At 32.8% G+C, this 27,981-nt stretch overlaps 1 protein-coding gene across 2 annotated transcripts; it reads left to right on the forward strand.

Moving 5' to 3' along the window:
• Nucleotides 1-1,313: 1,313 nt before the first annotated feature.
• Nucleotides 1,314-27,678, forward strand: LOC117124375 (exocyst complex component 6B-like). Of its 2 annotated transcripts, none has more exons than XM_033270602.1 (18): nt 1,314-1,489; nt 9,484-9,649; nt 12,989-13,127; nt 17,416-17,461; nt 17,879-18,083; nt 19,090-19,200; nt 19,577-19,729; nt 20,242-20,288; nt 21,081-21,201; nt 22,449-22,520; nt 22,757-22,854; nt 23,596-23,701; nt 24,208-24,429; nt 24,573-24,652; nt 25,122-25,356; nt 25,865-26,006; nt 26,715-26,901; nt 27,147-27,678. In XM_033270602.1, the coding sequence occupies exons 1-18, from the start codon at nt 1,353-1,355 to the stop codon at nt 27,286-27,288; spliced, it is 2,409 nt and encodes an 802-aa protein (XP_033126493.1). In that variant the 5' UTR covers nt 1,314-1,352; the 3' UTR covers nt 27,289-27,678. The 2 variants fall into 2 exon arrangements, with proteins under 2 accessions (XP_033126493.1, XP_033126494.1); XM_033270603.1 differs by lacking the exon at nt 1,314-1,489 and adding an exon at nt 3,432-3,719.
• Nucleotides 27,679-27,981: the final 303 nt, after the last annotated feature.

Here is a 27,981-nt window from a genome sequence, read left to right on the forward strand (position 1 = left end):
TCCTTATTTTCTCTTTTTTCTAAAAAAAAATTTCAAAAGTTTAGGGGCCTGCATTGAATCCACCTACTGAATGTTGAGAGGTTTGCTCAAGTCGAGTCTGCTAGGAAGTGGTATAGGCTCCATAAAATCTTGGTTAAATAACAATTTAGCCACTAATGTAATAAAACTCCCCACAAAATAAAAATATGTAAAAAAATATGTTTTAATAATATTTAAACACATTGACATTTCAAAACCCAGATGCATTATAGGCTCCCTATCCCAACCATCTTACGACAACGCTGTAAACTATATTTTTTGAACGTCAAAGAAATCTGCAACTGTGAAGAAAAAGTTGCCCCAACCCCTTTACACCTCCATGCCCCAACTGAGATTCAAACCTGGGAGTTCTAGGGGCGGCGTTAGCGGAGGGGGGAGGAGGGGGCCAAAGGGCCTCTAGATCCCCTACTTGGACCCCCTATCGGGAAATTTCCAGCAAGTTTTTTAGGGGAAAAATAAAATCTCGGGCACCGTAATTATCCTTTTTAAATGAATAAATAAATAAAATTCCCAGACAGATCTAATTTTCCCCTCTCCTCTCTGGGTGGGGAGGGGATAGCAGTGGCGTATCTAGAAGTCTTGAAATGGGGGCTGATGGTGGGGCACGAAGGTAAAGTGGGGGGGTGGTGGAGCTCGATAATCAGTTGTGGCGCTAATTCGCAAAATATGGTGATTTTAACTTGACCGTGATTTTCTGGGGCGAATGGGGGACTGCACCCTCTCCTACATACGCCACTGGGGGATAGGCTCCTATATTATACTAGCAACTGATCTTTCACATTTCTTTTATGCTTGCATAGTCGCACTCCACCAGTTCTTGATGCACTGCAAATAACAAAGATCAATATGATATGATCTCAAGTATTTATTAAATACACAGCTGAGACAGACGGGATCCCGTAGACAATTTTATTATAAATAAACCACGTGCTTATTGTTAAAGTTAAAGAATAAAACTAGCCCTGTATGGATGGTATTTAGCCAATTTGCACACAGTTCAGGTGCTATCATAAATAGTACAGAAACTTCAACAAGAGCTACCTTTTTCTCTGTTTATATAGTTAAGCTTAACGAATTAAAGAGACAACAACAACATAAAAAACAACAACATTTATCCCGGGTTTGCTAAACAATTTTCGGTGAGTAATTAATGACGCTTCCTTGGCGACTTTGTCCAGTGAGATGTAAATTGTCAATACCGATCCAGATCCAGACTTTCACACTCATCTACCAACCGATCCGTCAATCAATCCATCAATGTTGTCAAAATGATAGAGGGCGTGTTCTCATAACATAAAAAAAGGCAGCCAGTCATGGCGGAACGGTTCCGGAAAGCGGCGCAAGCCGTTTCCTTTGCGACAATGATACAGGCCGATTCGTACAAAACACATAACGTAAATCTAGTCACCGAAATAGAAGCTTCAGAAGAACCAATAGCTCCAACTTTGAGGTAAATTAAGGCCGTGTCACCGAAATATGGTATTATCAATTTAGGCTGATGAATTGAAAATGATGATACACGCCCTCTGACGAAAGGCCTCTCGATTGGTCTCTGATTCATTGGTTTGGGAAACACCCCCTCTAGACTAGGCCTAACTCTTCATACACTGAATGATTTGGAAATTTGTATCCAAAGTGCGTAATTTCAATTAATTAGCTTATTTCCTTGTAATATCTCCTTCACTTTCATATTCACAGATTCAAAGAGGAAGAGATAGGCTATATTATGTAGAGGTGTACTGTAAACATAACGAATGGTGTTTGTTTAGGCTATAGGCCTAGCCTATGTATGGAAATTGATGACATCTGTTCTTCCCCCTTTTCATTGCCTACCCCTTCCCTCCCAGTAGTAGGTGCACCCAAGTCTACTGGAAATCACATGGTTCTTCCATGCATCCCCAGCCAACTCCCTGGTGACAGTGCTGTCTTGTATTCCAGCATGCCAAAAGTTTTTACTATAATACTCAACTAGGCCTATATAGGCCTAGTGGTCATTACTACGTAAACTAGTATTAATAGTGTTATTGTTTTTCTGAATTAGCTGGCCATCCCATGGGACATCAGGTGCAGCCGAATGCAAACCAGAATCACTGGAAGTAACTTCCAAACTTGTGTTTTTAATTCAACTGGCTAGAGTTTTGCTGACCAAATTAATTATTTCAGTTTACATCCAATTAAGTTGCTTTCATTTCTTATTTCATAAAACATAAATTAATGAGATACTTCTGTGTAGGCCTAAAAAAAATTGTTTGTTTGCCCTTTAATGCTGAAAATTGTATAGGAGGGGTGGACGCAAAAAAATTTTTTTTTTTTTTTTTAGTTTAGTGTCTCCTGTCATCAAAACGAACAAATTAAATCGCAATGCTTGCAATTATGCCTGTCTCACTATTTGTTTTTGAAAGGGTATTCATCAGACTGAATAAAATAACCCATGATCAATATTTTGCAATGAATTTCGGCTTCAGACACCAAATTTAGACAACTTTCATGCACAAAATGGAGAAAAATAAAGATCACTTTCTTAAATCTGCGAACAAAAAATAAAAAAAAAAACCAAACTTTTATTTTAAAAGAACCGCCCCTATTTTTCGGTGAGCTAGAGGTGGGCGGTGGAGGGCAAACAAACAATTTTTTTAGGCCTTGCCTAACATTCAACAATCTAATATTAAAAATTTATGTTTAAGTTAGCTTCAGGACTAAGACTTGGTATTGTATTCACTGACAGTATAAACAGTTTATGAAAGAAGAGTATAGTGTAGTGTATAAAAACAAACAGAATGGCAACAACGTAAACAAAAATGTTAGATTCAAAGAGAGGGCAAGATCTGTGACTACAATTCAATATTGTATTGTTGGTTGCCTTGAAGTGTATTGATTACAGTACAGTAGTTGGTAGGCCTAATATACATTTCAGAGAGAAGGCATGACCTTGCAATTTGTCTATTTACATTCTCTCCATTGCTAGTCTGTGAAGTCTGGATAGATTTTTAACTTAACTTTGGCATAACATTATTACAGTAAAAATTGATTTACATTATAGAAAAGACAATAGACTTTATTTCTCTTATAAAACAGCAGATCCCTTTCAGTGTATGAGAGAACATTCCATGATTTCTTAGTAACAAAAAGACTAATATTTAAAATAGCAAGGTTGTTTAACATGCATTCTTGTTCAAGGGAGACTGAAAAAATAATAAAATGTGCATTTATTTCAGATCAGTAATATTATCTAATTTTCTGAAAGTACGTCAGCTTTGATAAATAGATATTTCCTTTTGACTTCCTTCTGAACTGATCAAGTTTTCAAGACTAAGAATAGCTCTAACTTATGAATATTCATAAGATGATTCTATGGTTGAGTCATGTATTATTAATGCAATCTGCATCGAACAAACAGCATTCACTTGTTGAGGCCTAGGTTTTCACTGCCGTAAGAATGCTTTACTGGTGATCTAGGGATAAAATAGCTTTTTAAGCCTCCATCATTGCCTTTTTAACTACAAGTAAAGTTTGTCTAGGCTAGGCTGGTTCATGTTGTGACATATTCCAGCCAATATGAACATCTATAAGCCTAAAGATATCCGTTCTATGAGCAGCGTTGAGTCGGGCTCTACAGACTATGAACACTTTGTGCATGTTATTGAGGAGTCGGACACAAGCTGCCTTGGACAAATATTTAGGTAGGTGGCTTATTATATCTCAGTGGAGATGTTGCTGAATCATGTTCTGTGATGTATTTTGTCAATTATCACTCTGGTGCATGCAGTCTATGTTTGCTGTTATTCCTTGATGACTGAATCAATCTTTAAAACATGTTTGCATTATAATATCCGAGTTTACAAATAAATATTTAAGAAGTGGTAAACAAATGCATGTGTTATTATGCAAGAATAATTAATGATATTTGGGGCATAAGCTATTTGTTTTATTCTTTTAATTTTTACATTCTATTCAAAATTATATTTACAATTTTGGTTATATATTGTTATTTTTGTCAATACTTTTATTACAACCTTACTACATGTTATTTTCTATATAAACTTAATGTATTTTATTAAAATATTGTGTCCGAAGAAGCCATTTGTTTTTAATCAATTAGTCATACTACAATTCTTACCTTTGTTATTAATTGATAATTTGTTTAATTATATTTATTTTTATAGCTAGCAAATTAAAATATAATATTGTTATTTTCTGATTTATCAATCAATTATAATCATCATCATCATTGTTATCATTTTCTTAATCATTGTCATCATCCTGATCATCATGATCAATAAAAACTACTGTAAGCTAAAGATACAGCTCCATGCGGCACATGAACTTTTTTTTAATTCTGAATTCTGATATATTTATTTGAATAATCACCCTGCTTTATATAAATTCCCCTAAAATAGATTCCCCCTCTAGAGCCTCATTTGGAATAAATTCCACCCTCGAAAAAGCAAAGGTAATTGAAGCAACAACATTCTCATTACAGTCTATTAATATTCAACTCCAGTAGAGTTACATTTTTTCTAAACTGGTTGTGATCAATAAGTATTTATGATTATGCAATAACATATTTTACAGTAATTATGTGTTGTAGTTCCACATACAATGAAATTATGAGGCGTTTATTTGAGTACTATAATACGTATCAATTTTACACCAAAATAAATAAACGCCTTCCTCGAATAACTGCCCCCTCAAGAACCCTTCTCAACGATAAACGCCACAGGACGTTTATTCAAATAAATATGGTAGATCTTGGACATCCCTGGGAGCAGTCTTGGGTTCAAATCCTAAAATGGGTCACAATAAATTGTCCTTACAAATTAAAAATGTACTTAATTACTAGAATCACTGAATATAATGTACATCAATGTATTACTTACTGTGTATTAGTTCTGGACCCAAAATATCAATCAGCAATAGTTGGAGAAGTTGTTGTTGTGTCCAATCATCCCATCATACATGTTTGTGTTTCATTCATCCGTCTAATTTTGTGCTAACAGTGTGTATTTATGCAGTTAACTGATCCATGTACTGTATCTGAACGTTTAAGAATTGAGTATATACCAACATACTGTTCTCCACCTTTGCTGACTCAAATTAAAAGGACTGATTAATCCATGATTAATCCGATATTCTCTTTTTTTTTAACAAAATGTTACTACTACCTCTTAAAGTTATACATTTATAAATTAACTTACTATATTATTATAACATAAACATATTAGAGAAGTAGGTAGTTCACTGGTTATTTGTAAAAAAAAAAATGACCTGTTATAATTATAACAAAGTCAATAATAAGGTACATATTTAGCTTATAATTTTATTACTAAAAATAAAGTAGAACTTTGATAAATGAAGGTGCTTGTACCTATTCTCTAAAATAAATAATTATTACCAAATAAACAAGATGTAAATCACCCTCAAAACACATTATTTCCATATTCTTTTGACTGGATAGCATTTTCAGTAGCGCAAATTTAAAGTAAATTCAATTTAAAGTAATTTAGCACAAATGGTATTTTTTAAATTGACTATGGACATATTAGTTGCATTTTTTCTGATTTCGTTAGGTAGATACAGTTCGCCCTCCAATTCAAGACCACCTTTGGGACCTGAAAATTTGGGATGGTCTCGGGATTAGTCTCCAATTTGAGGGCTAGCGTTGTGTTAAAAGGTTGAAGATTGTTGTTTGGGTCTTTGGAAAAGTGGTCTCGAATTAGAGGGGTCTCAGAATTAGAGAGGTCTCAAATTGGAGGGGATGCACTGTAATTCCAAAGTGTTGTTGATCGGTATTGAAATGTTCGTTTTCCTTGAGTTTTTACCCAGTATGGTCCTGTACTAATGTTTTACTGCTTTGACTGAGTGCATTTGGGATGGACACCATCATTAAACATAAACATTGAAGATAAATATGATGGTGCATTTCACAACACTTAAAAACAACTACAAGTAAATGTTTTCTCCATCTTTCATTTAGTGGTTTCCAGCTTAGTGTATCTAATATATCGCTTATTGGAGTTTTTAAATCTACAGATAGTAGAAGTCTGTCTAATCTGTTTAGTAAAATTTTAAGTGAATTTAAGTTTTGAGTACTACAGTTTGACCAGATTAAACTGCAGTAATCAAAAACTGGTATAGTGCATACATGGACTTATGCATTGATTTATGCTGATATATTGATTTAATTTTTGCCAATTTACAGCATAGTTGGAATATTAAAAATTAAAATCAGTTTTATTTTATTACTAAATTTTATCATTGGGGGCTATTTTTACCTACCTGTCATTTAGGGCCATTTTTACCAGGGCATTTTTTCCAGGGCCATTTTACCTAGGGCCAATTTTTTCAATGCAGTTTTTGCCTACATTCCACCACTGATTGTTTTAGATAGTTACAGTGACGTAAACATACTATACGCACAAAAACAACTTCTCTGCGGTTGAGAACATTGAAGTGGTAGTATTACTTGGGTTGTAATATTAAATAAGCTTTCTTTGATATTCAGTAAAACTGTATTTTTCTCATCCAGTGTTGAATATAATTGTTTGTTGTTGAATTTTCATGCAATTTGAGGGAAACCAAGAATTAGTTTTTTATTCAACTAAGCCACCAAGTTTAAGAAACCTAACACAAGGAGGTCATTGGTTCTTGAACAGCAGGTTCCTTGCAATTGTTGTTATAGAAAATAGTTTCTAAGAGAGCAGAATTCTGTAAGTAGGTCTACCCACACTATTTACTGAATAGTCATGGCATACTTTACTATATACCCATGATATGGGAACCCTTGTTAAGTTTGATTTTAATAGCAGGGGCGGATCCAGAATTATTCAAAGGGGGAGGGATGGGGGAGGCACAACATATTCAGAATAGATAAGTGAGAGTGCCAATTTCAATATATACCTTGAAATTAAAAAATTTAGTGGCCCTACTGGATCTGCCCCTGAATAGATATTGTTACAGTATAGTAATTGTTGTAATTTTAAAATTATGAGATTTTATTAGAATCAATATTTTTTATAATTTATCTCTGCTTCAATTTTGTTTTTATTTTTTTGTAGGATGTTCTATAGATACTTGTTTATTGTAAATTAATATAATAATATTGGAGGCCCTAATTATGAATGATTTTATATTTGTAAAGCCTCATCAAATAGTTTTTTGCTCTATGGTGTATGTGAAGGAATGTACTGTACAGTAATGCATAGTTGTAGACGGCCATTTTGTCGTCTGCTATCTCACAGTTCTACAGACTTGCTTTTCGTCAGATCTGCTAATTTTTTCAAGGATTTGCTGTTGTCTAGCATTAGAGTCAAGAGATTCTGTAGTTTCTTGATAGTTGATTTAGAGTGCAAATATCAAAGGTTATTTGGTAGTGATTGTTTCAGCATTGCTTTAACTGCTAATACATTCTGCAGATAAAGCATCCATTAAACTACAATTATGTTAAATAGCATCATGTTCTGTAATGAAATTAAAATTGTAAAAAAATTTATGTATTGATAGAGTAGATAATGGAATAGTTAATTTAACATTGTTATACATTTGCTAAAGAATTTTAGAGTACTTGTTACTCAATGAAATTTTCTATTTTTGAACTCCAAGTAATCTATGAAGAATTAAGTACAGTGATATTGATAATGCAGCCTAGGACATGGAGGTATACCTCCATGCCTAGGAGAGCCCTGTGATGGTTTTGCACATTTTGTGTATTTTGGATTAATATCCAGGCTTAGCAGCAATTTTTTTTGTAATAATGATAATAATAAATGATTGAATAGTTACATCTGGTTTTGTATCGATGTCAACATCAACGTATTGGTTTATTTATTTAAAAATATTTTAGAAATGATAATAATAATTGCGAACTAGTGTATAATGTAAATACCTCTATACGCTTTACACCTGGAAGTGAGGTAAATTATTTAACGGTTCACCTAATTAAGGAAATAAATGAATGTCAACTATATAAATATTATTAACTTTATTTATTTCAAGTTATGAATCATTTTGAAAAATATAGTAATTTTAAGTTTCTTTGATCTATTTTATTTATTAATTAATTTTCAAATATCTTCTTTCGTGACCTTATAATACCTTGCCTTTCTTTTCCTTATTTGTTCATGTTTTTTCTTCCGTTTTCCTTTCATTCCTTTCTTTTCTTTTCTAATACATTTTCCTTTTTTGTTCCTTTTCCTTTTCTTGCCTTTCATTTTTCTTTTCTTTCCTTTTCAAATGTCTTGTTCTTTCCTTTCTCTGTTCTTTCTTTACCATTTCCTTTTCTTTTCCTTCTATATCTTTCAACGTCTTTCCTTTCATTTCGTTTGCTTTACATTTTTCTTTTCCTTTTCTCTTTCTTTAGCTTTCCTTTTCCTTTCATTTTCCTTTCTATTTTATTTTATTAATAATAATGGTAGACGCTTTGTTAATCCCTCAATGCGCTTCACTTTATCATTACCCCGGTCATTGGATAAAATGCCTATGGAACACAAACTCACCTCCCTGGGGGAGTATTCCATAATGTTGCAGCAGCATCGGTGCATTTTGGCATTTAACCTTACCAGGTACCCACTTATACTCCTGGATTCAGCGAAGCAATGCAGATAAAGTGCCTTGCTCAAGGACATAAGTGAAATGCAGAGAGGAATTGAAATCCTGACCTTGGGGTTGGCAAACCAAACCGTTCCCGATGCACCAAACCACAGGAAACTTCCTTTCATTTTCTCTTTCTCTTTTTTCTGTCTTTCATTTTCTTTTTCTTTTCTTTCAAATTTCTTACCTTTTCCTTTTTCTTTTTCTTTTCCTTTCATTTCCTTTTTTAATACCTTTGTTTGTAATTTTGGTGTTTCAATTTATTTTGTAATGTCCTTAAAATTAAAGTTTAAATGGAATATTCATGTTGCTTGTAAAAGCTCTTTAATGAAATAAGTTTAAAAGGCATATCTGCAGTTACAAGCACGTATTCCTTGCCATGTTCTGATTGGTCAGTTAAGTTTGATTGACACTCCTAAAAGCTCCATATTTTTTTATTTATTTAATCATGATGTTTGTTTTACAATTTGATACAAAGAATATAGAAGCACTGTGCAATGTGCGCTATATAAATGTAAATTATTAATTATGATTTATAATGTGATAGCACTTTCAGTGATGCAACACTGGATCACATGAAAATCACATAAAAATGTGAAGGAAATGCAAATCAGAAATAAAAGTCAAATCACAATCACATAGAATGTTATTTCCTGGAGTGATTATTTTTTTATATTATTTTTATTATTATTTATTATTCTTTAATTTTTTTATTATTAATATTTATTATTAATAATAACTATTATCAATTAATTAATATTATTAATCATTATTATTAATCCCCATTGGATTCTGGATTACTTCTTTTCCGTAAAATTCTATTTATTTAATTTTCCGTAATTTTATTGTCTGTTACAGAGTGATACAAGATGGTGCTAACCAGCATGGCTTTATGGATCATCTGGAAAATCGTATTGTAGAGCATGATCGTGATATTGAGCGCATGTGCAACTTCCATTACCAGGGATTTGTGGACAGTATAGGGGAGTTACTGAGTGTCAGAATCCATGCAGAGAGGCTCAAGGTATTGGGAGTAAAATGTATTAATTGATTTAGCTTCCGTATGAGTGAGTTTGCCATATGTACATTTCCTACTAGCCACATACATAGCCTAAGTATTGTAGCAGTACATTTCATTTGGTACTATTTTAGATAAATTCTACATACAAGATACACACACAAGATGCAGTGTATACATCAACCCAGTCTTTAATGAACGATGTGTCTAGAGGTATGCTACCGTATGCTTTCTCGGTAAAGAAAGTTATGGTTGGCAACACCTAGGGACACTCACCATTACCAAGATAGCATACGGTAACATATTCCTAGTCACTGCCTTTAATAATAATGAAAATAATAATAATAATAACAATGTAATCTTAATGAAGATGTAAAGAGAGTGGAGCTGTTTTTGGTCATGAGAAGAAATTTGGCAAAAGTTAAACCCAGGACCCAGGTATTGTTAATAGGCTCAATCAAAGATACAGACTTTTTGATCCAGAAGCGGTTTAGCCCAACCAGAACGGCTTTGTTTCCCAATCTTGGGGTTTCCCAATCTTGGGGTTTCCCAATCTTGGGGTTTCCCAATCTTGGGGTCCGGGTTTCAATCCGTCACTGTGCATTTCGCAAGTAGCAGCACTTAAACATGTGGATCGAATGACCTGTGAAAAGTACTTATTTGAAAAGGAAGGATATAAACAAATGAAATACAATAAATAAAAGTATACGAACTAAAGGCGTATCCTACACAGAGTGCTACTGCTGCATGGTACAACAACAAAAACATTCTGCAGAGTAGTGCAATCTACACAGTTGTATGTTGGACACAGGATTGTGGTTTGTCTACATGCTGACTCTTTTTAAATGATTGCAATTTGTATGCTGAATGAAATGTAGCTCTGTTGCATAAACATTTTACATTCAGTGTGAAGCACCATAAAGAATATATTATTATACCCTACCAATTTTATGCTGCAGTAGCTTGCCGTGCTTGCGCTTTGTTCAAATACAGTAGTCCTGCAATCAGATAAAAAAATTATCCTGATGAAAACAAATTGTGCATCTTTCTATGTAGAAAATGTCTGATAAGAATTGTCTGACAAACAAAAATCTGTTAGTTTTTACTTGGTTTTATGATATCTATTTCTTGATTTGTTCAGATTGTTTTATTGGGGAAGGATGGGGAAATTGAAAAAGGCATCTGTAGGAAGTAGTGATTATTACCGTTTCCTAAAACAAGAATTTTCTAACTTTGAGCAGTGAATGAATTGAGTGAAAAAATATTGTTTAACTTTGTATTGCACATTTTTTGTCCATTTTTGCATGAAAGAGTAGTAAAAAGTATGAATGTAATGAAAAATGTTAATATTTAATAAAACAAATTACAAAGAAAATCTGTTAGATAAAATTGCATTCTTAAGCTAAATGAAAGCTATAATCATATTTTACACTGTTATTTTTTTTTTTAAATATTCATATTTAACTAAAATGGCAAAATTAATAGACTGTTAAAGTTTTGTAAGCTTTCATCAAAGCAGAAATGAAGTAATTTATTCATTGGGAAACATAATTGGCTTGGTTTGTGGTTAACACAATTATAGAAAAGTAATATTGTTAGAATGATTGTGCTTATTTCCAATAAAAATTAATTTAATAGTAATAGTAAGGTTTAGCGATTATAATCGCATGTACTTCTATTACAGATAATTTCTAGTATAACCTTTTTTATAATTCTGTGGAGTGTTAGATTATACTATATTTTTTATATTTTCGTTTTGTTATTGATATTCAGGGAAATCATTAATAACGTCTTATTAAATACTGTATGGTATTACTGCCTTGTCCTCAATTTGTTATTTGTTAAGCACATATCAGGAGCAAATATTGTCAATGTAACAATTATTAAAAATGTTTTTCATTCATTTTTGGGGCTGGAATGAAATATATTTATTATTTGGCCTTATTACAGTACATGTCAAATTTAATAAAATATTAATTATTTCATGTTTTTTAATTTTTATTCACTGTAACCTGTGATTGAATTTTTGTTATCTGTGACTAAAAGTGGTTATACTAACTGTACACATTGATTTGCATTTGCAATACTAATGTATGTTCCAATGTACCGTACAATGTACTGCGATGCTCAGGTGTAGTTACTCTAAGTGTTTTGTTTTTTTTTGAAACAGCATTCAGCTGTAATATTATCTCGTAAATGTCACAAGGAAAGATGTTGATGTATGATTATTATATGAGCTGTTCTATGTATTTCTGGATAGTATAGAATGGATCCTTTAATGTATAATTATGATATGAGCCATTCCATGTACTCCTGGATGGTATAGAATGGATCCTCTGAATGTAAGATTATGATATGAGCTGTTTTATGTACTCCTGGTTAGGTTAGACTTTCTTTGTTTCACAAACTCTTTTTTTTAAAGGTCGTCAGAGGAGGGCGGAAAAAAAAATAAAAATAAAATTTTGTTTTCTTATGGTTTTCAAATGGTTTTGTCAAAAACATTTAGATAGAAGAGAAAATAAAAATAAAATGTTTTTTGTTAAATGTAAATATTGTAGTAATGGGATGGTTAAATGCTTTAAATTTATATAATTAGGAAGGAATACTGTACACATATCTCATTTTTGGAGATTTCAAGGCAATTTTAAATAACTTAAATAACGGGTGTGCTAATTGGCCAAAAATAAATTTTTATTTTTATTCAAAATCATTATTATTGGCGGGCGACGAACTCGCTAAAAAAGGTATAAAAAAAGTTTCGCCTTCATATCGATTGGATACTTTGATACTATGATATTAGTCATTATTTGTACTCCTTGTCATTGTAAAACTACATTACAAATATAAATAGTATGTTGTATTTATCAATGTTAATTTTAATTCATCGTAAAACTACATTACAAATATAAATAGTATGTTGTTTATCAATGTTAATTTTAATTCATTGCCAATATCATAATAATCAACCTATCATCGTCATTTCAGAGCAGAATACTAATCTGAGTTTTAAACTCCTTTCCTGGAACACCAAATATGAAAAAAATATGTTTTATTTAATAGCATTTGGAGATGTTTTTTATTTAACTGAATGAAGGGAACAACTACAGCCTGAATGTTGTGTTGCTTCATCATCATCATTATCATCATCATCTTAATCATCATCATCATCATCTTCATCTTCTTCTCCATCATCATCCTTATGTATGCTTTGTCCTTATCATGAAAGTTGGTATAATACTTAGAAGGAAGTCAATGATATTCATTAATTAGATAAATATATATTGATATTAAACTGCTGTTATAAAAAACAATAAAAATATGTTATAAATTTATCTCTCACAACAGAAAGAAGTCTTAGACACAAACAAAGCATTACAGCAGTCAGGTAAAGTGCTAATAGAGAAGGCAGAAGAGTTAGCGCTATTGAGACAAACACAGAAAAACATTGTCACCACGATGGAGAGGTTACAAGTGTGCCTACCAGGTAAGCAGTTGCAGGGGTCCCAAGTTGCCCAGAAATCATGTTTCGGGACGGCCTCCTGCACATCCGCAAGCAAGAATCTCCTGGGAAATAACCCATCTCCCGCAAATTCATGATACTGTATTTGCATGTTTTTACAACTTTCAGGGGTTTCCCTTAAGGTTTTTTTTAACCAGCCAAGTGGACCAGTAAACTAATATTTTTACTGGTCCTCAATCCCTTTCACTAGCCACTATCTTGCCAACTTCGAAAGGCCCAAATACCATATTTGTGACATGCTAATCATGCAGTCCATCACCGATGAAATAACACTGACAGAGATACAGAAAAATCGTTCTGTTGTCTCTGTATGAAATTATGCCGCGAAATATAAATACAGGAATCTAATTGTATGTACAGTGCACACAATACGATGTTCGGTACGATGTTTGGTTTTTCAGAAAGATCGGTTTGTGGAACATTTCTATTGAATCCTTTCCGAATAAGGTAGGCCAGTTAGGGCCTAGCCTAGACGCTAATATAATAGGCTTCGCATAGCCCAGTCAGTGAATTTGTTATGACTAGCCTACGAAAAGTTAACGTATGTATACGAAAAGTTAACATATTATATATATATATAATACGTACATTACCTGTTGTTTAGCTGCAGTGCACAGCAAATTGAATTACTGTACCAATAAAATGAATGCTTTTATATTGTTTTTACGTGCATTTTCGGTCTGACATTTTTTTATAAACTGTAAACACAACACATTTTTCGCGGTCACATGCGAAATGCATTGTAAATATCAGGTCGCGCCTCCTAAACTCTGCCCGCTAATTGGTTAATTTTTTTTCGTGGGGTCATGTGGCTAGGCAAAAATCCCATGTGCTTGGCTGTCATGACGTCAGATCGCCCAAACTTTCATAGTGCGTGACAGCTTGCTGAATTTTTAATTAAACAAATTTATTAAAATAAATAAGAAACCCTCGTGGTTTTGTTTTAGAGTCAAATCTAAAATAAATCTTATTCAAATTTAAATGTCATTCTCTGCAAATTTCCTCTGTAATTAGCAATGTTTTTGGGGAATGTGAGTGTAATTTACATGTAGACTGATATATGAATCTAATGACATACCAAATCCGAATTAAACGTCTACTGAAAAAGAGCCATCGTAGAAACAATTCCTTTTTCATTTCAGGTTGATTACAATCAATTTTTAAGTATTCATAAGGCGATAATGCACTTTATTAAAACAATGGAAGGCGTAACTATCACTTTATCCAACATTTTACTGGCGTATCATTTTAATTAATAGATAATCTCCATGACAACGCTATTGGGACTATGCTTTGTACGGAAATCGTTGCGTTTATTAACTTTTTGTCCCACATTGCATTGTGGGATGGATACATGACATGGATGTTTTAACTTCACTGTGCCCACACAGACAGAAATCAAATCCTCCTTGTCGCTGTAACATGCGGAGAAGGTGATTTTCCTCTGTACGTCTAGCCATGGATTCCTCCATGGCCTAGCTACTGCGTGATGTTCATCTGTACTGAGCCCAAAGCTGTTCGTAGCTTACATATAATAACATGACAATAAACAGAAAATAGCGATCTTGTTGACATTATCTGTGTGAAATATTTTGTAAAGACATCGTTAAGAGGTGAATGAGTAAAACTTTAGGTATTTTGTCAGAAATTTTAACTGGTCATGCGGACTTGTTATTGGGATAATTAACAGGTCCGCCATGCATTTTACTAGCCATTGGCCGGCGGACCAGTGTTATTTTGAACCCTGACTTTATTATCATTTGTCTCGTGGAAGTCAGTGCCGATATTGTAATCACCATGTGCGGCAAAATAAGATTAAATATGTTAAGAAAACTCATCTACCCAGATCTCCTAGAAGAGATTTCTTCCAACTTGGGACCGCTGGTAATTAACATACACAGACACAAACACGCAGATTAATCGTCACAACCTCACAAAATGCATACCAATATCCAAATACACACAGATAAAGTACAGTACATATACACATAGACATACCCATAACCACACACACACAGAATGCATACATACACTGAAGATGCATCAATATTAATACATGGATGACATAGCTCTCAGAAGGTTTGGAAAATATGCTTGGACTTTGTCCTTATTGGAGTAATCTCACAAATACAGATGTGTTTGAAAATAGCCTTGATGAGTTAATAATATTATTAATCATTAATTTGTCCAGAACTTACTTAAAGTAAGAAAGTATAATACATATTCCAAGTATTGAAATACACGCCATCGTGTTGGGATTCAATATTTTGACATTAATTATGTCATCATTATGTCATCATCTTTCCTGATGATGACATAATTAATGTCGAAATATTGAATCCCAACACGATGGCATGTATTTCAATACTTGGAGTATGTATTATACTTTCTTATCTGAGATTAATCAGTGGACCTTTCGGTTTTTTTACTTAAAGTAGTAGGAAGAAACCTATATGATAAATATTTTAGTTCATGTGACCTTTGAAAAAATTAACACTCAGGACATTGAATTAGATTTTGTATCTTCGTTTAATTTATTCCATACAAAATTAATTCTTTCATTCATGCATTCATATATTCATGCATACATTCATTCATTCATTCTTTATTTTTGGAGCATTGATTTTTTACTAATACTGTATATTCATTTATCAATGATTGATGTATCAAGAATTTATTTACTAAAAGAGTAAGCCCAAAATATATTTTATACTAATTCATTTTGGTTCATGTTGCTTTTTAAAAACTCAGAATTTCAAATTAGTGTTTGTAACTTCATTTATTTATTCTGTTCAAAATTCATTCATTTTTCAGTCATATAAGTTCATACATTCATTCTTGCATATTAATAGTTCATTCATTCATTTTCATTCATCGTAATTACATTTAAAGTCCTTTACAGTATATCGCAGTAATTTATTGCATTATATTCATAGGTATAATGTGGCAGTTTAACCAACTCTGTACTGCGTTGCTGTTTCAGTTATTGTTGTGGTATTCATGTATTATGACCTTGGTATTATTCTAGTTTTATTACCACCTACCATCATATTTCAACTGGTATCTAGTTTCATGACTTGTCACAGCATGTGTATACACTACCTATTCAAATGATATTACCATGGCAGTGATGAAAGCTACCAATTGTTTGATTGATTCAGACTGAAATTGGTATACTAAGAAAGATGTTCTTAGTATATATTTTAGAGAGTTAGAATGAAAGATCAAGCCAATTTATTTTAATGTATATTATGTTAGTTTCAAGTTGAAGGATGTTCATCAGCTAAATATATATTTGTTCAATCTTTATCTGCTGCTTCAACCATCAAAATGTGTTCCACATTAACAGTAATATTTAATATTTATATAAAACAATTTCATAAGAAATATGAATACAAGTGCCACAGTATGTACAGTATGTGTATACAGAGTTGTCAAATATCTAAAGGCATTTATGTCTGCGTGCTTCTACCAACTGGTTGATTTATTTTGGTCCGCCGATCAATTGGATTTGAAAGCAGTTAATATTGAAGGCACCAGGGTGCAAAATAAAAATAAATTACATCAAGGATTTTAAATTGAGAATTACTATACGATGGAATGAATGCATTCCATACGATGTTGTTGCAGGTTGTTTTAAAAATGGGGGAAACAAATTTTTTTCTGACAAAAATTGCCAGCATTTCAACTACAGTAAGCAGTATAGTGCTATTGAGGCTATGATAGAATAATCAATTTCCATTGATTTATCTTTTTTTTTATTATATATTTTAAATATAATTTAGTTTTATCTTCAACAAATAAATCATGTTTTGGTTTACATTACAAAAACAAAATAAACTATTCAATGGATTGAGACAGCATTAAGTTGGTTGTACTGTTTAATTTGAGACAAATTAAAAACAAATTATTAAATAGAATTCAGTTTCAATATTGGAAAATTGATTGATTGGTGCTATTTTATTTCTTACATATAATTTGATTAATATTTTTTCAATGCATGTGTCTATATGAGCTTGTATGATCATATTATAAATCACTTTGAAATGTCAGTAATTTGGTTCATTGCTTTTCACATCACATTGATGTACAGTAGTTATAATATTTCAAAGATCTCAATAAAAGATAATCAAAATGCCAATTATTCGGTTCACTGACAACAAATACTTTATAAAGATTTTTTTAAAAGTCTAGAAATTATCATATGGACAGAATATCAAAATGTGATGTTTCTTGTTATTTTCTTTCCCAGTCTTGGAGATGTACAACAAACTGAATGAGCAGGTGGGCAATAAAAGGTAAGACAGACAAATATTCTCCTCAACTTACGTCGTCATGCAAAGTAACTGTTGCCATTAAATTTAAGTAAATTTGCTTGTGTGAATTTAACATAATGTAGATACTGTACATTTGAGGAGCATGAACATTAAGAACAATGTTTATTAATGTTCACACAAATGTCAATTTATATACAGTATTTGTATTTTGATTTGTAAATCATTTAATCAAGCTTATCTGGTATCATATATATAAAAAAACTGTGTTATCCTTCATTAATTTTTTGTAGGTGAATGGAACTGCGGTTTTATGACTTTTACTTTCCAATATCTTGGGCTTAATCATAAAAAAGACTTTACTTTACCAAAATCAACTCTCCTTTTTAGATATTTTTAGAAATTTTTTTATCATAATATTTTCTTTCTGAATTTCCTCAGGTACTATCCTGCTTTAAAAACTCTTGAGCAATTAGAGCACACATACCTTCCCAGAGTGCAACGGTACAGGTTTGCAGAAGACATGGCGGAGAACATCCCCAAATTGCGTAACAGCATCAAAGAGGCTTCTATGATAGACCTCAAAGACTTTCTTGAAAGCATTCGCAAGAATTCTGATTGGATTGGCGAAGAAGCAATGAAACAGGTAATTAGTTATAAGGTGTTATATTTCTCATGTTTTGACTACTTAATTGGAAAATAATTAGAAGTGATCTAAACAGAGATGTTCTTCATGCTTTAACCTTGCTACAAGCTCTTTTGTATCTAGCTTTGATGTTTGTCAGTTTTCTTATTAGTCATCATCATCATCTTTATATTTGTACATACCTCTTTTTTAATTACGTGCACAGTGTTTGTAATTGGTCACTACACATGGAAACAATCCCTTATACTCTGATTTACGGACATGATGATGTCATGTTAAACCAAACATGGGCACAGTACATATTTTTGTCACAGAAATCCTTATAGTGTGAAAAGATTCTTTCCCATATGTATGCATAATGATTTGACAGGCAATGGTTCTATAGTTATCTGCACACTAAAATGCAAAACACTGTCTTTTATTATGGGCCTAATTATTGTCTTTCACTTCCTAAATCTATTAAGTCCATTGCTTGTTTCAATCAATTTAAAACTAAACTTAAATTTGAAATAATTGTAAAGTATCATTCACCATAAATTGAACCTGATTTACTCAGACATTTCTTTTGGTTCTTGCTTGGTTTGTTGGTGTTTTTTATTTTTTGTTTCGATTTTTGTGATGTTATTCCTTGCATTGTTTAGTATAGTTTACTGTAGTTTAGCTCCAGGGCCACCTTAAAGGCTTTTTCCCCCTTGGTTCCCAGCACTTGTTATTGTTAAGAATAATTGAATAAGGTGAATGACTGATCTCTAAGGCTCAACACCCACGATGTTGCTACCACCTGTTTTAGCTGACTGAATTATTCAAAGACAAAAAATAAATCAGGTGCCTCATAGCCAAAAGCATATTGATTAGAAATTCATTAGCAAAAAAAAATATACGGGATGGCATTTTTAGGTTGAACCAGGGCTTATATTTTTCACAGCCATTTAAATTCTTATTATTTTCTTTACTTACCATTAAGTTTATTTCTTGTGTTAATATGGATCGTTGATCATTTATTTAGGCTGAAAAACATTGTAACTTGGAAAAGTCGGATGTATTAACAAACCCAAAAAGCTCATCATTAACGGAAGCAGATTCATCACCAGAAGAAGGAGTTGAATTTGATGATATGGTGAGAATTTTACTTATTTTATACGTAGAATCTTAAAAAAAAAAACATACTGTGCCTTTTGTGGACTAATAATGGGACTGAGCGTAGGGGGTTAACATTTCAGCCCCTGTCGTTGTAGAATTATGTGAACATCTATCTACATGAAGCACCTCTCTAAGATTACTAGGTAGTCACAAACCACGCCCATGTGCAATTCAGCACAATGAAACTGCAAGTTATTCTCCTACTTTACTTTACCTTTATCAAATAAATTTGAAATATCTGCCACAGGAAGTTCATAACTTAGGTTCTCCAGATTTTTTTTCTACAGAAAGTAGATGTGTAATTTAAGTTAATCAAAAATATGCTATCGATATTATATTTTGTTTATTTCTAGGAGGTTAGTGCTCAAGAAAAAGTAGATTTTGCTCCAGTTTACCGTTGTCTGCATATCTACTCGGTGCTCGGAGAAAGGGACACATTTGAAAAGTACTATCGAAATCAACGGTCAAAGCAAGCACGGCTTGCTGTCCAACCTGTAGGGAATATGGTGAGTGCTTTTTGAGTACCGATCATATCACAACTGACATTTGCATCTAAATTTTCTATAATAATATAATGCCTGTAGGACAAGTGTTTATGAATCAATGTAAGAATACATTGCAAGGGCAGCCAGGTTGTACGCTATTAATCCTGGCACAAACTGCATCATTCGCAAGTCATACGACTATTGGCTGACAAATCCGTTTTCATTCTCTGTAAGCACTTGACGATGCAATGCAGTCTGCTGATTGTCAATGGTAATCTGAGTGGATTGTCATTAAAAAGGATCTTTTACGTGCGCCTTGTCGTGTTGCATTGTCCATGAAATCGTGTCAGCCAATAACCGTTGGACCAGTATGTGCCTGGCTAAACGCTCATCAACCGTTGATTGATCAAACATTATTTGACAGTGTATGCGCCGCCCTAGATATGTCTGATCAAAGAAATTATTTGTCTGTCTTTGACCACAGAGTGTTTTAATAATTATGATAATAAAATTGCTCTACAATTTTTTTTCAGTATGACTCCCGAGAAAGTTATGAGAAATACTTCCATCAGATATTAGGGTGTGTATTGCAGAAATTTTATAAATTTAGGTGTTTAATGTGTAAAGTAATATAGTCAGCTTTATTCAGTTCAGAAAATGAATTTGTAAAGAAAGTGAGATTCAAATTATTAACTACAAATTTTAATAGGGAACAGAAAGATTCGAAGTTTGAGATTGAAAGAGAAAATGAACTACAGTAATACGAAACATAAGATGCTAACTAAGATATTAAAACAGGTGCAAAAATTGTGATTTTATGTTAAAGTATTTGAGCATAAGCAGTGAGTTGTAAACTAAAAGGTCTGAACTGAAACTGTACTTAATACTATAATAGAAAAAGTAACTACTTACTAAGTAAGATATTGGAACAGGTACAGAAAGTTCAGAATTAATTTTGAGATCTTACATCATCAGATTTTTGCTTTGAGACTCAACAGGCAATCAGACTGTGTGTCATTAGTTTATACTATCTTTATTTCAGACATATCTGACATATCAGATAACAATTTGTGTCTTTCCATATCAAACAAAGTTCATCAAACATCTGGCATTATGTCTGACAGGCAAAATCAAATTATGTGTATTTTGTTGGTGTTATATTATGTTGTTAATAAAATACAAATCTCAATGGAGGCATATATATGATGAGGCTATGCAATGCATCTCAGCCATTAAGAGTTCTAAATGTTTACTTTTTCATCAAGCATTGATCAAACTGTGAAAACAATGCATTGCCATATTTAAACATCATGTAATGTAAATGAATGAATGTTAATATTGGTAATGACTACTTCTTAATGCTTTTTTTTAGATTCTTTGTTGTGGAAGATCATATTTTAAATACGACGGAAGGCCTGATTTCACGAGAATACTTAGACAGTTTATGGGATTCATCACTGACTAAAATTATTCAGATTCTTCAAACTCAGACTGTAAGTTGAAACTCAAGTGAAAAATTTGAACAACAATAGTTATCTTCGACCGGAATTCGGGATGACCCAATTAAAGAAGATTAGTTTCCATTGGGGTCCCAGTAAAATATTGATGAACAACAGACAAAAGAAGAAAAAGAAAGAACAAAATTTAAATAATACTTGCAGAAAACATTCACATTCAGAGGAACTAGGCATGACTTTGTTGGTTTATTTATTAGATGTTGTTTTAATGTGCATTTAAGTGTGTGAACATTGCCAATTTCCTTCAAAGAAACCGTAACGGGATCCCTTTTAGAGATGCAATTGTTGGAAAAGGTAAATTATAAATGCGGTTTAAATTTACCTGTGGATAACATAGGATTAGTTCTTTAAAAATTCTTCCCTTAAAAATATGTTCACCATATGATGATAGTGTGATGTTTTTTCATAATCTTCCAAGTATTGTTAATTAACCTCACAGTCAGGGCTGAATAAAGTGTGTTTTTTTTTTGTGAGGCAGCATGAATGTCCCGGAAGCATTTTGGGGGAAAAAAATTCCAAACAATAAACTTGTGGGCTATACTCAGATAACACATGGTGCTGGAGGCATTTATCAAGACAATTTTCATGGTCGGACACAACAATTGACATGTCGACAAGGACACGAAGCCCCGCCCACAAAGTCACGAAAACCTTAGACAATGGCGGCTAGACTTACCGAGTTGGCGAATATTTTCTTTGCTATCAACCTTCTTTAAGAAAGAGAATTCAGGGTAGGCGGTATGCAAATGAATCGTATATTCATAGTGTTAATCTATTTCATGGAACAGGCGGGGAAATTGTTGTAAAAGCCTCTTCCCAAAGGAAGAGGGAAAAGCCTCATTCAATCCACCTCGTTGTCGGCAAAGGCCAAGTCACTGATGCGCACTGCGCTCGTGTAAATTTGGGTATCTATCACCAAGCATAGATATCTAGGCCTAGGCTCGCATATGTTTCGCGTTGACAACCAGCTGTTTAAGGAAATTAAAATGTCCGAGAAAAAGTTTTTGATCATGTGACTAAATGACGTTCACTGATTAGTCGGTTTATCTGTCGATCAAATCTTGTCGAGATGTTAATTGTTTTTCCAGGCCTGCTCACAGTCAACAGCTCACAGTCAATGTGCGCTGTTGACAATACCATTGTCAGAGCAGCGCTATATAAATCCTTGTTGATTGATTGATTATTTGATTGATTTATTGATGTTTTTTTTTTGCTTTTTTCAGGCTTCATGTACAGACGCCACTATTCTTCTACAAATTAAGAACACTATTGTAATATTCGGACAAACATTAAGGGTAAGTGTTGATGGTGACAATAGAAATTATCATGTAAATTTAAAAAGTTATATCTGTGTTATAATTGAAATAAATATATTTGAATAATTATTTAATATGTATTTATATGCTTCCTGTTTCACTTGCAAATGTCATCCAAAATAGAATTGACATGAAAAGAAATTAAATGAATATTTGAACAATTTTATGCTTTTTAGTTTTTGCATATTAATCTTCATATTTTTTTTTCTTTATAGAGCTACGGATTCAATGATAGTAGAGTAACAGAACTTCTTATGGAACTTAAAGACCAGTACAGTGAGATTCTAATGAAGAAGTGGGTCAAAGTTTTTAGGTAAAGTTATTGCATTTTATTGTGTTGTATGGAAAGGTTTATAATTGATGCTATTATCATTAATTATGAATAATGATGGTTAATTATTTATTAAATGTAATTTATTTATTGATTAATTGCAGTTAATTATTATTTAATTGCAGTTTATTTTTTTGTTTTGTTTTGTTTTGTTTTTTGCTTTTCTTTGTGGCTTTTTTCTTTGTGTTCTTGACTTCAATATTGTCTAGCGCATAGAGACCTCGTTTATTTGCGCTATATAAATCCATCTATTATTATTATTATTATTATTATTAATTGTGTTTTATTGAAAGTTTCAATATTACAGCATAACTCAATATTACAGCCTGACTAAAATTGATTCCTCCTTTTAAGGAGTTAGGTGCTTGAAACCTGGTTCTCATCCAAGATTCACAAATTCAGCATTGTTAGTCCCAGATGCAAAACAAAAAGCTGTGCTGACTGCTTTTTTCTGTTTTGGAACTCACTTCCTACTGATTGTTTTCCTTAAGTTTATGACCTCCGTTTATTTAAGAGGAATGTGAATTCTTTTCTTTTAATATTCTGAGCACTTCATTTCTATGCCATTACCTGAAGTGCCTCTTGACCTTGTTTTAAGCGATTTTCTGTAAAAACAAACAAACAAACGGGGAAAAAAAAATCAAAACTACTGTTCATGTAATTATCACATAAATTTAGTACTATATTTATTAAAAATGATTGTATTTTAAAATTATTTTTCAGTGATATCTTCTTTGAGGATAACTATACAGCAATGGTGGTACATAATCAGGAGGAACTAAATGACGTCACAAGGGGATTTCCCTTTACAGATGAAAAACAAACCAAAGTAAGCAAAGATGTGATTATATTACTAATAAAATTATATGAAAAGAGTATGGTATTGCCCTATCCATGGTATTTCCTCATTATAATATTGTGCAGCTTTGCTATAAAATATTCATAATTTCAATTGGTGTTTATTTTATTTTTTTATTTGGAAAAATATGGGTATATGATATGACTTTTGCTGTAACAATTGATTTTACAATGTGTCTGATCCAATATTTAGAGAAGCTGTTTCTTAGTGTTGAGACGCTTGCCTTCTAATCTTAAGATCCTGGGTTCAAATCCTTCCAAGTCACAAAGACATTTTTTTTTCTCATGATTGCTGGCTCAGACACAAAGAGACCCTCAAGGGCTTTGCGACTTGTGTATTATATGCTATATAAATCCAAATGCATAATAGATCATGAGGGAGAATTGTAGTTTTCTACTGAATAGGTGTCCCAGTTTATATATGAAATATATACTAAATAAGGATAAGTTTCTTGCTTAATTTCTTGTTTTTTCCAGGTTACATTTCCCAAGACTCTGCCATTTTCAGCATTTGTACCAAAAGTTTATCACCAAATTAAGGAGTTCATCTATGCATGTCTCAAGTTTTCTGAAGACTTGAAGCTAAGCCAAAATGAGATGGATGATATGATTAGAAAATCAACAAATATTTTGTTGACCAGGACTTTGAGTGGATGTCTCAGTGAGCTGATCAGGAAACCACTTCTAGGCCTAGCTGAGGTAATGTATGATAGAGCTGTATTTATCTTATATTATTAACTAACTTAGATAAGTAATATTAATAAAAAATAATAAAAGTAAAGGCAATAATGAAATGCCTTGTTATGATCATGTCAGTATATTGGATTTAATTTGATTTACAGCTTGTTCAAGTGACCGTGAACACAATTCATCTGGAAAATGCCTGTAAATATTTAGAAGATTTTATCTCCAACATCACTGGGTATGTTTTCAATTATATTTTCAATTTGAGTGAGTACACCCTTTAAAAAATTAATGGAATAGTCAGCTCCTGGCATCCTATATAAGTCACACTGCACAAAAGTTCAGCGCATATCTGTTCATTAATTATCGAAAGGTAATGTCACTTTATAGAAAATTGTCAGTAGATAGTGTTGTTTCTCACACATAGATTACCAATATTGATTTAAAGTCAGGCTCCGGAGGAAAACAATTTTTTGATATGTTGTAGAACTGATTTTTCTAAGACAGAAAAAGTAATATTCAAAAATCTGTATCTCATTCACTGTTGCTTAGTTTTTGATCAAATTACTTTTTTCTGTCTTAGAAAAATCAGTTCTACAACATATCAAAAATTTGTTTTCCTTCAGAGTCTGACTTTAAAAGCTCAATAAAGAAAATTTTACGCAATAGAACCTCATTAACTTCAACGATTTCCCCATTTTTTTTAGTGCTGTCGGTGAGAACATCTCTGCAGCAGGGCTTCAGAGCAGTAATATATTCCGGGATGCCCGAAGCGAAGCAGAATTGGAAATCTATCGTAAATTGAACAAGAAGATTGATGAGTTCTTAGAGCTTGCTGAATACGATTGGATGCTGGATGAACCCAGAGGTCGTGCCAGCAGCTATCTGCTAGATTTAATAAGCTTCCTTCGCAATAATTTCACAGCATTCAACCATTTGCCAGTAAGTTTAACAAAAGTTATAACTTGGTTACAAATCTTATTTTTGTGAACATTGTAGGAAATTTAGTTTTATTGTTGCTCTTTGCTTTTCCATTTTATGTTTCCCAATTTAATCTAAATTATAAAATACATACATTACAGCACTTATAGGGCACGAAACATGGACCAGCTCATACTTTCTTCTCTCCTTAGGGTCTCCTCATGTCTAAGCTACCCAGTAAACCGGGATAACCCCTACTCATCTCAAAAGAATGTACAATACAGGGTTCTTTGGATCTAATTTAACTTTACAAATATCATTGTTGATTGTATGTTGGTGGACAAAATTTATTTCCTGTGTTATAATTAATATACAATAACAGTTAATAATATTTTAAGCATCAGCTACTAATAAATTTATGTTATTGTAATCAATTACTCTCGCTTTCTTTTTCACCTTCCATGTCATTGTCACAATTAATAAATTAAATTTTGTTAATCATTGTCATCATTCTGTTGTGTATCCATAGGGGAAGGTAGCCCAGACAGCTTGTTTATCTGCCTGCAAGCACCTTGCTACTGGTCTTCGTGAGATGCTCTTGGGCAAGGACAGTGGAAGGATCACAATCGGTGCAATACAACAATTCAGTCTAGATGTTATTCAATGTGAACGTAGGTGTTAATAAATAACCAATTTTTTTTTTCATCTACCTTCATCAAGCTTCATTTATGCAGCCAAAGAACCTTTTTGCTAAGCCCTGCCCCTTGTTTATGTTTGCTAAGGTCCCAGAAAAAGGCAGTGTAAAAAAACCCACCCACTTTCTCAGCAATTAGATACACCAGTGAATGCATGAAAGTGCATGGCACATTTGAAAAGTTTTCAGCTTCTAGCCATAAGATCAGGGTTTGAATCTTGGGCAAAGCATCTCTTCCTGGTTGTTCCTCTACACTAGGGGTACAAGTGGGTATCTGGTAGGTAAAAAAGACCATGTCCTGATTAATAACTGCAACATTATGGAATATTCCCTCAAGGAGCTACTGTAATTTATGCATTCCATAAGTAATATTAGAAACAAATTTTTAGAAGTACAGTAGTTATATTAAGCGTGATGCTGCCTGTCACATGCAAGAATAGATTAAAATTTACAATGTAAACATTTGAGCCTTGCAGATATTATGTGGCAGCTAGTATTTGCTTGTTTTTGGTATTTGTATTGTTATATTATCTGAAGAATAATGAATTATGTAATACTGTAGTTTGTTGAAATCTTCACCATTGTCAGCTCCCACAAACATCCTGTTGACTATTTTGGATGTGATGAGTATGTTATTATCAAGCCTACTTAGTGCTATAGAAATTATTGCTATTTTTTCCTCCAGAATTTGCCAACTCAGAGCCAGTGCCGGGCTTCCGAGAGGGTGCTCTACAGATGACTTTTGTTGAACTACGTCAACTTCTTGATCTGTTCATGGCATGGGATTGGTCATCTTACTTGGCGGACCATGGCCAATCTAAAAGCAAGTACTCTCGTGTCAACCCACACACAGCAATAATATTATTGGAAAAGTAAGTGCCTTCATATTGATGTCATGGCAAGCTTGCTGAAATATGTAATGTAGTACTTCTTACAGATGTGGCTACAGAATAGGGAGAAATGTGGCATATTTGAACCTTAGATATTATGTTTACATATATCGCCAGTGGTGGCGCCTCAGTCGGACCCCTTGCCGGAAACGTTCTGGAACCATATATATCACTTCTGATATTTGAATTTTTAAAATTTATAATGCATTTATTATTATTTTCTTTAGGATGCGTGAAAGTGATAAAAAGAAAAACCTCTTCACAACCTTCAAAAAGAATGAAAGAGACAAGAAGAAACTGATGGATACAGTACTGAAGCAACTACGCGGACTTGCTGGTGGTCAAAGTAGTAGAGGGCAGGTGGTGTGATGGCAGAGATCATTATCACAGAGCTCTTTCAATTGACATGTCATCATCATTTCTGACTTGAATTAACTAATGACACTGGCTTAAGTCTAGTTTCTGTAAAATCTCTACACTGATACTAGTGTTTTCACTGCAATCACTACACTACGTAGTCGTCCCCTACGCAATTATGTAATATTGGCAGTCGAACCAGGCTCAACTTTCTAGAAAAAAGGTTTTGTCTCAATTACTGCACTTTATTTTCTCATACAACAATGGTAGTTTTTAGATTAGGATATCACTGATTAACAACATTTAAAGGAATTTTAAAACATGTTTGATGTTAGTGAAAACTAATGCATAGGGCAATGAAGGCTTGTTCTGCGAATAAACCGCAACTTGTGTACTAATGTACAAATTTCTCTATTTAAACTTGGCCTGTGTCTTAGTGGAAGCAATGTTTAGCTACAGTTTCTGGTTTTATTTTCAGCCTGATAGTCAATATTCTGTGTGATTTTATGGAAACTAGGCTTTATAGGGAGATTATTAAATTTTATTTGACAAATACACAATTTGCCTAAATATGATCATGACGTCACATCATGACCATATATGGGCATACAGCAGTTTTTTGTCACCCAAACTATCAAACTTAATTTGACAAAAACATGACATGTCTAAATAATATGGTCATGATGTCATCATGTGATGACCATA

This window comes from Anneissia japonica, unplaced genomic scaffold, assembly GCF_011630105.1.
Source record: "Anneissia japonica isolate Jap-2015-1 unplaced genomic scaffold, ASM1163010v1 scaffold750_len1593409_cov174, whole genome shotgun sequence".
Lineage (NCBI taxonomy): Eukaryota > Metazoa > Echinodermata > Crinoidea > Comatulida > Comatulidae > Anneissia > Anneissia japonica.

Excerpts from the sequence above, each read along its gene's own strand:
- LOC117124375 (XM_033270602.1), top strand. The coding sequence starts at position 1,353 with ATGGCGGAACGGTTCCGGAAAGCGGCGCAAGCCGTTTCCTTTGCGACA. Across the intron at positions 18,084-19,089 it reads GCGAAGAAGCAATGAAACAG|GCTGAAAAACATTGTAACTT; the intron begins GTAATTAGTTAT and ends TCATTTATTTAG. Across the intron at positions 20,289-21,080 it reads TACTTCCATCAGATATTAGG|ATTCTTTGTTGTGGAAGATC; the intron begins GTGTGTATTGCA and ends GCTTTTTTTTAG.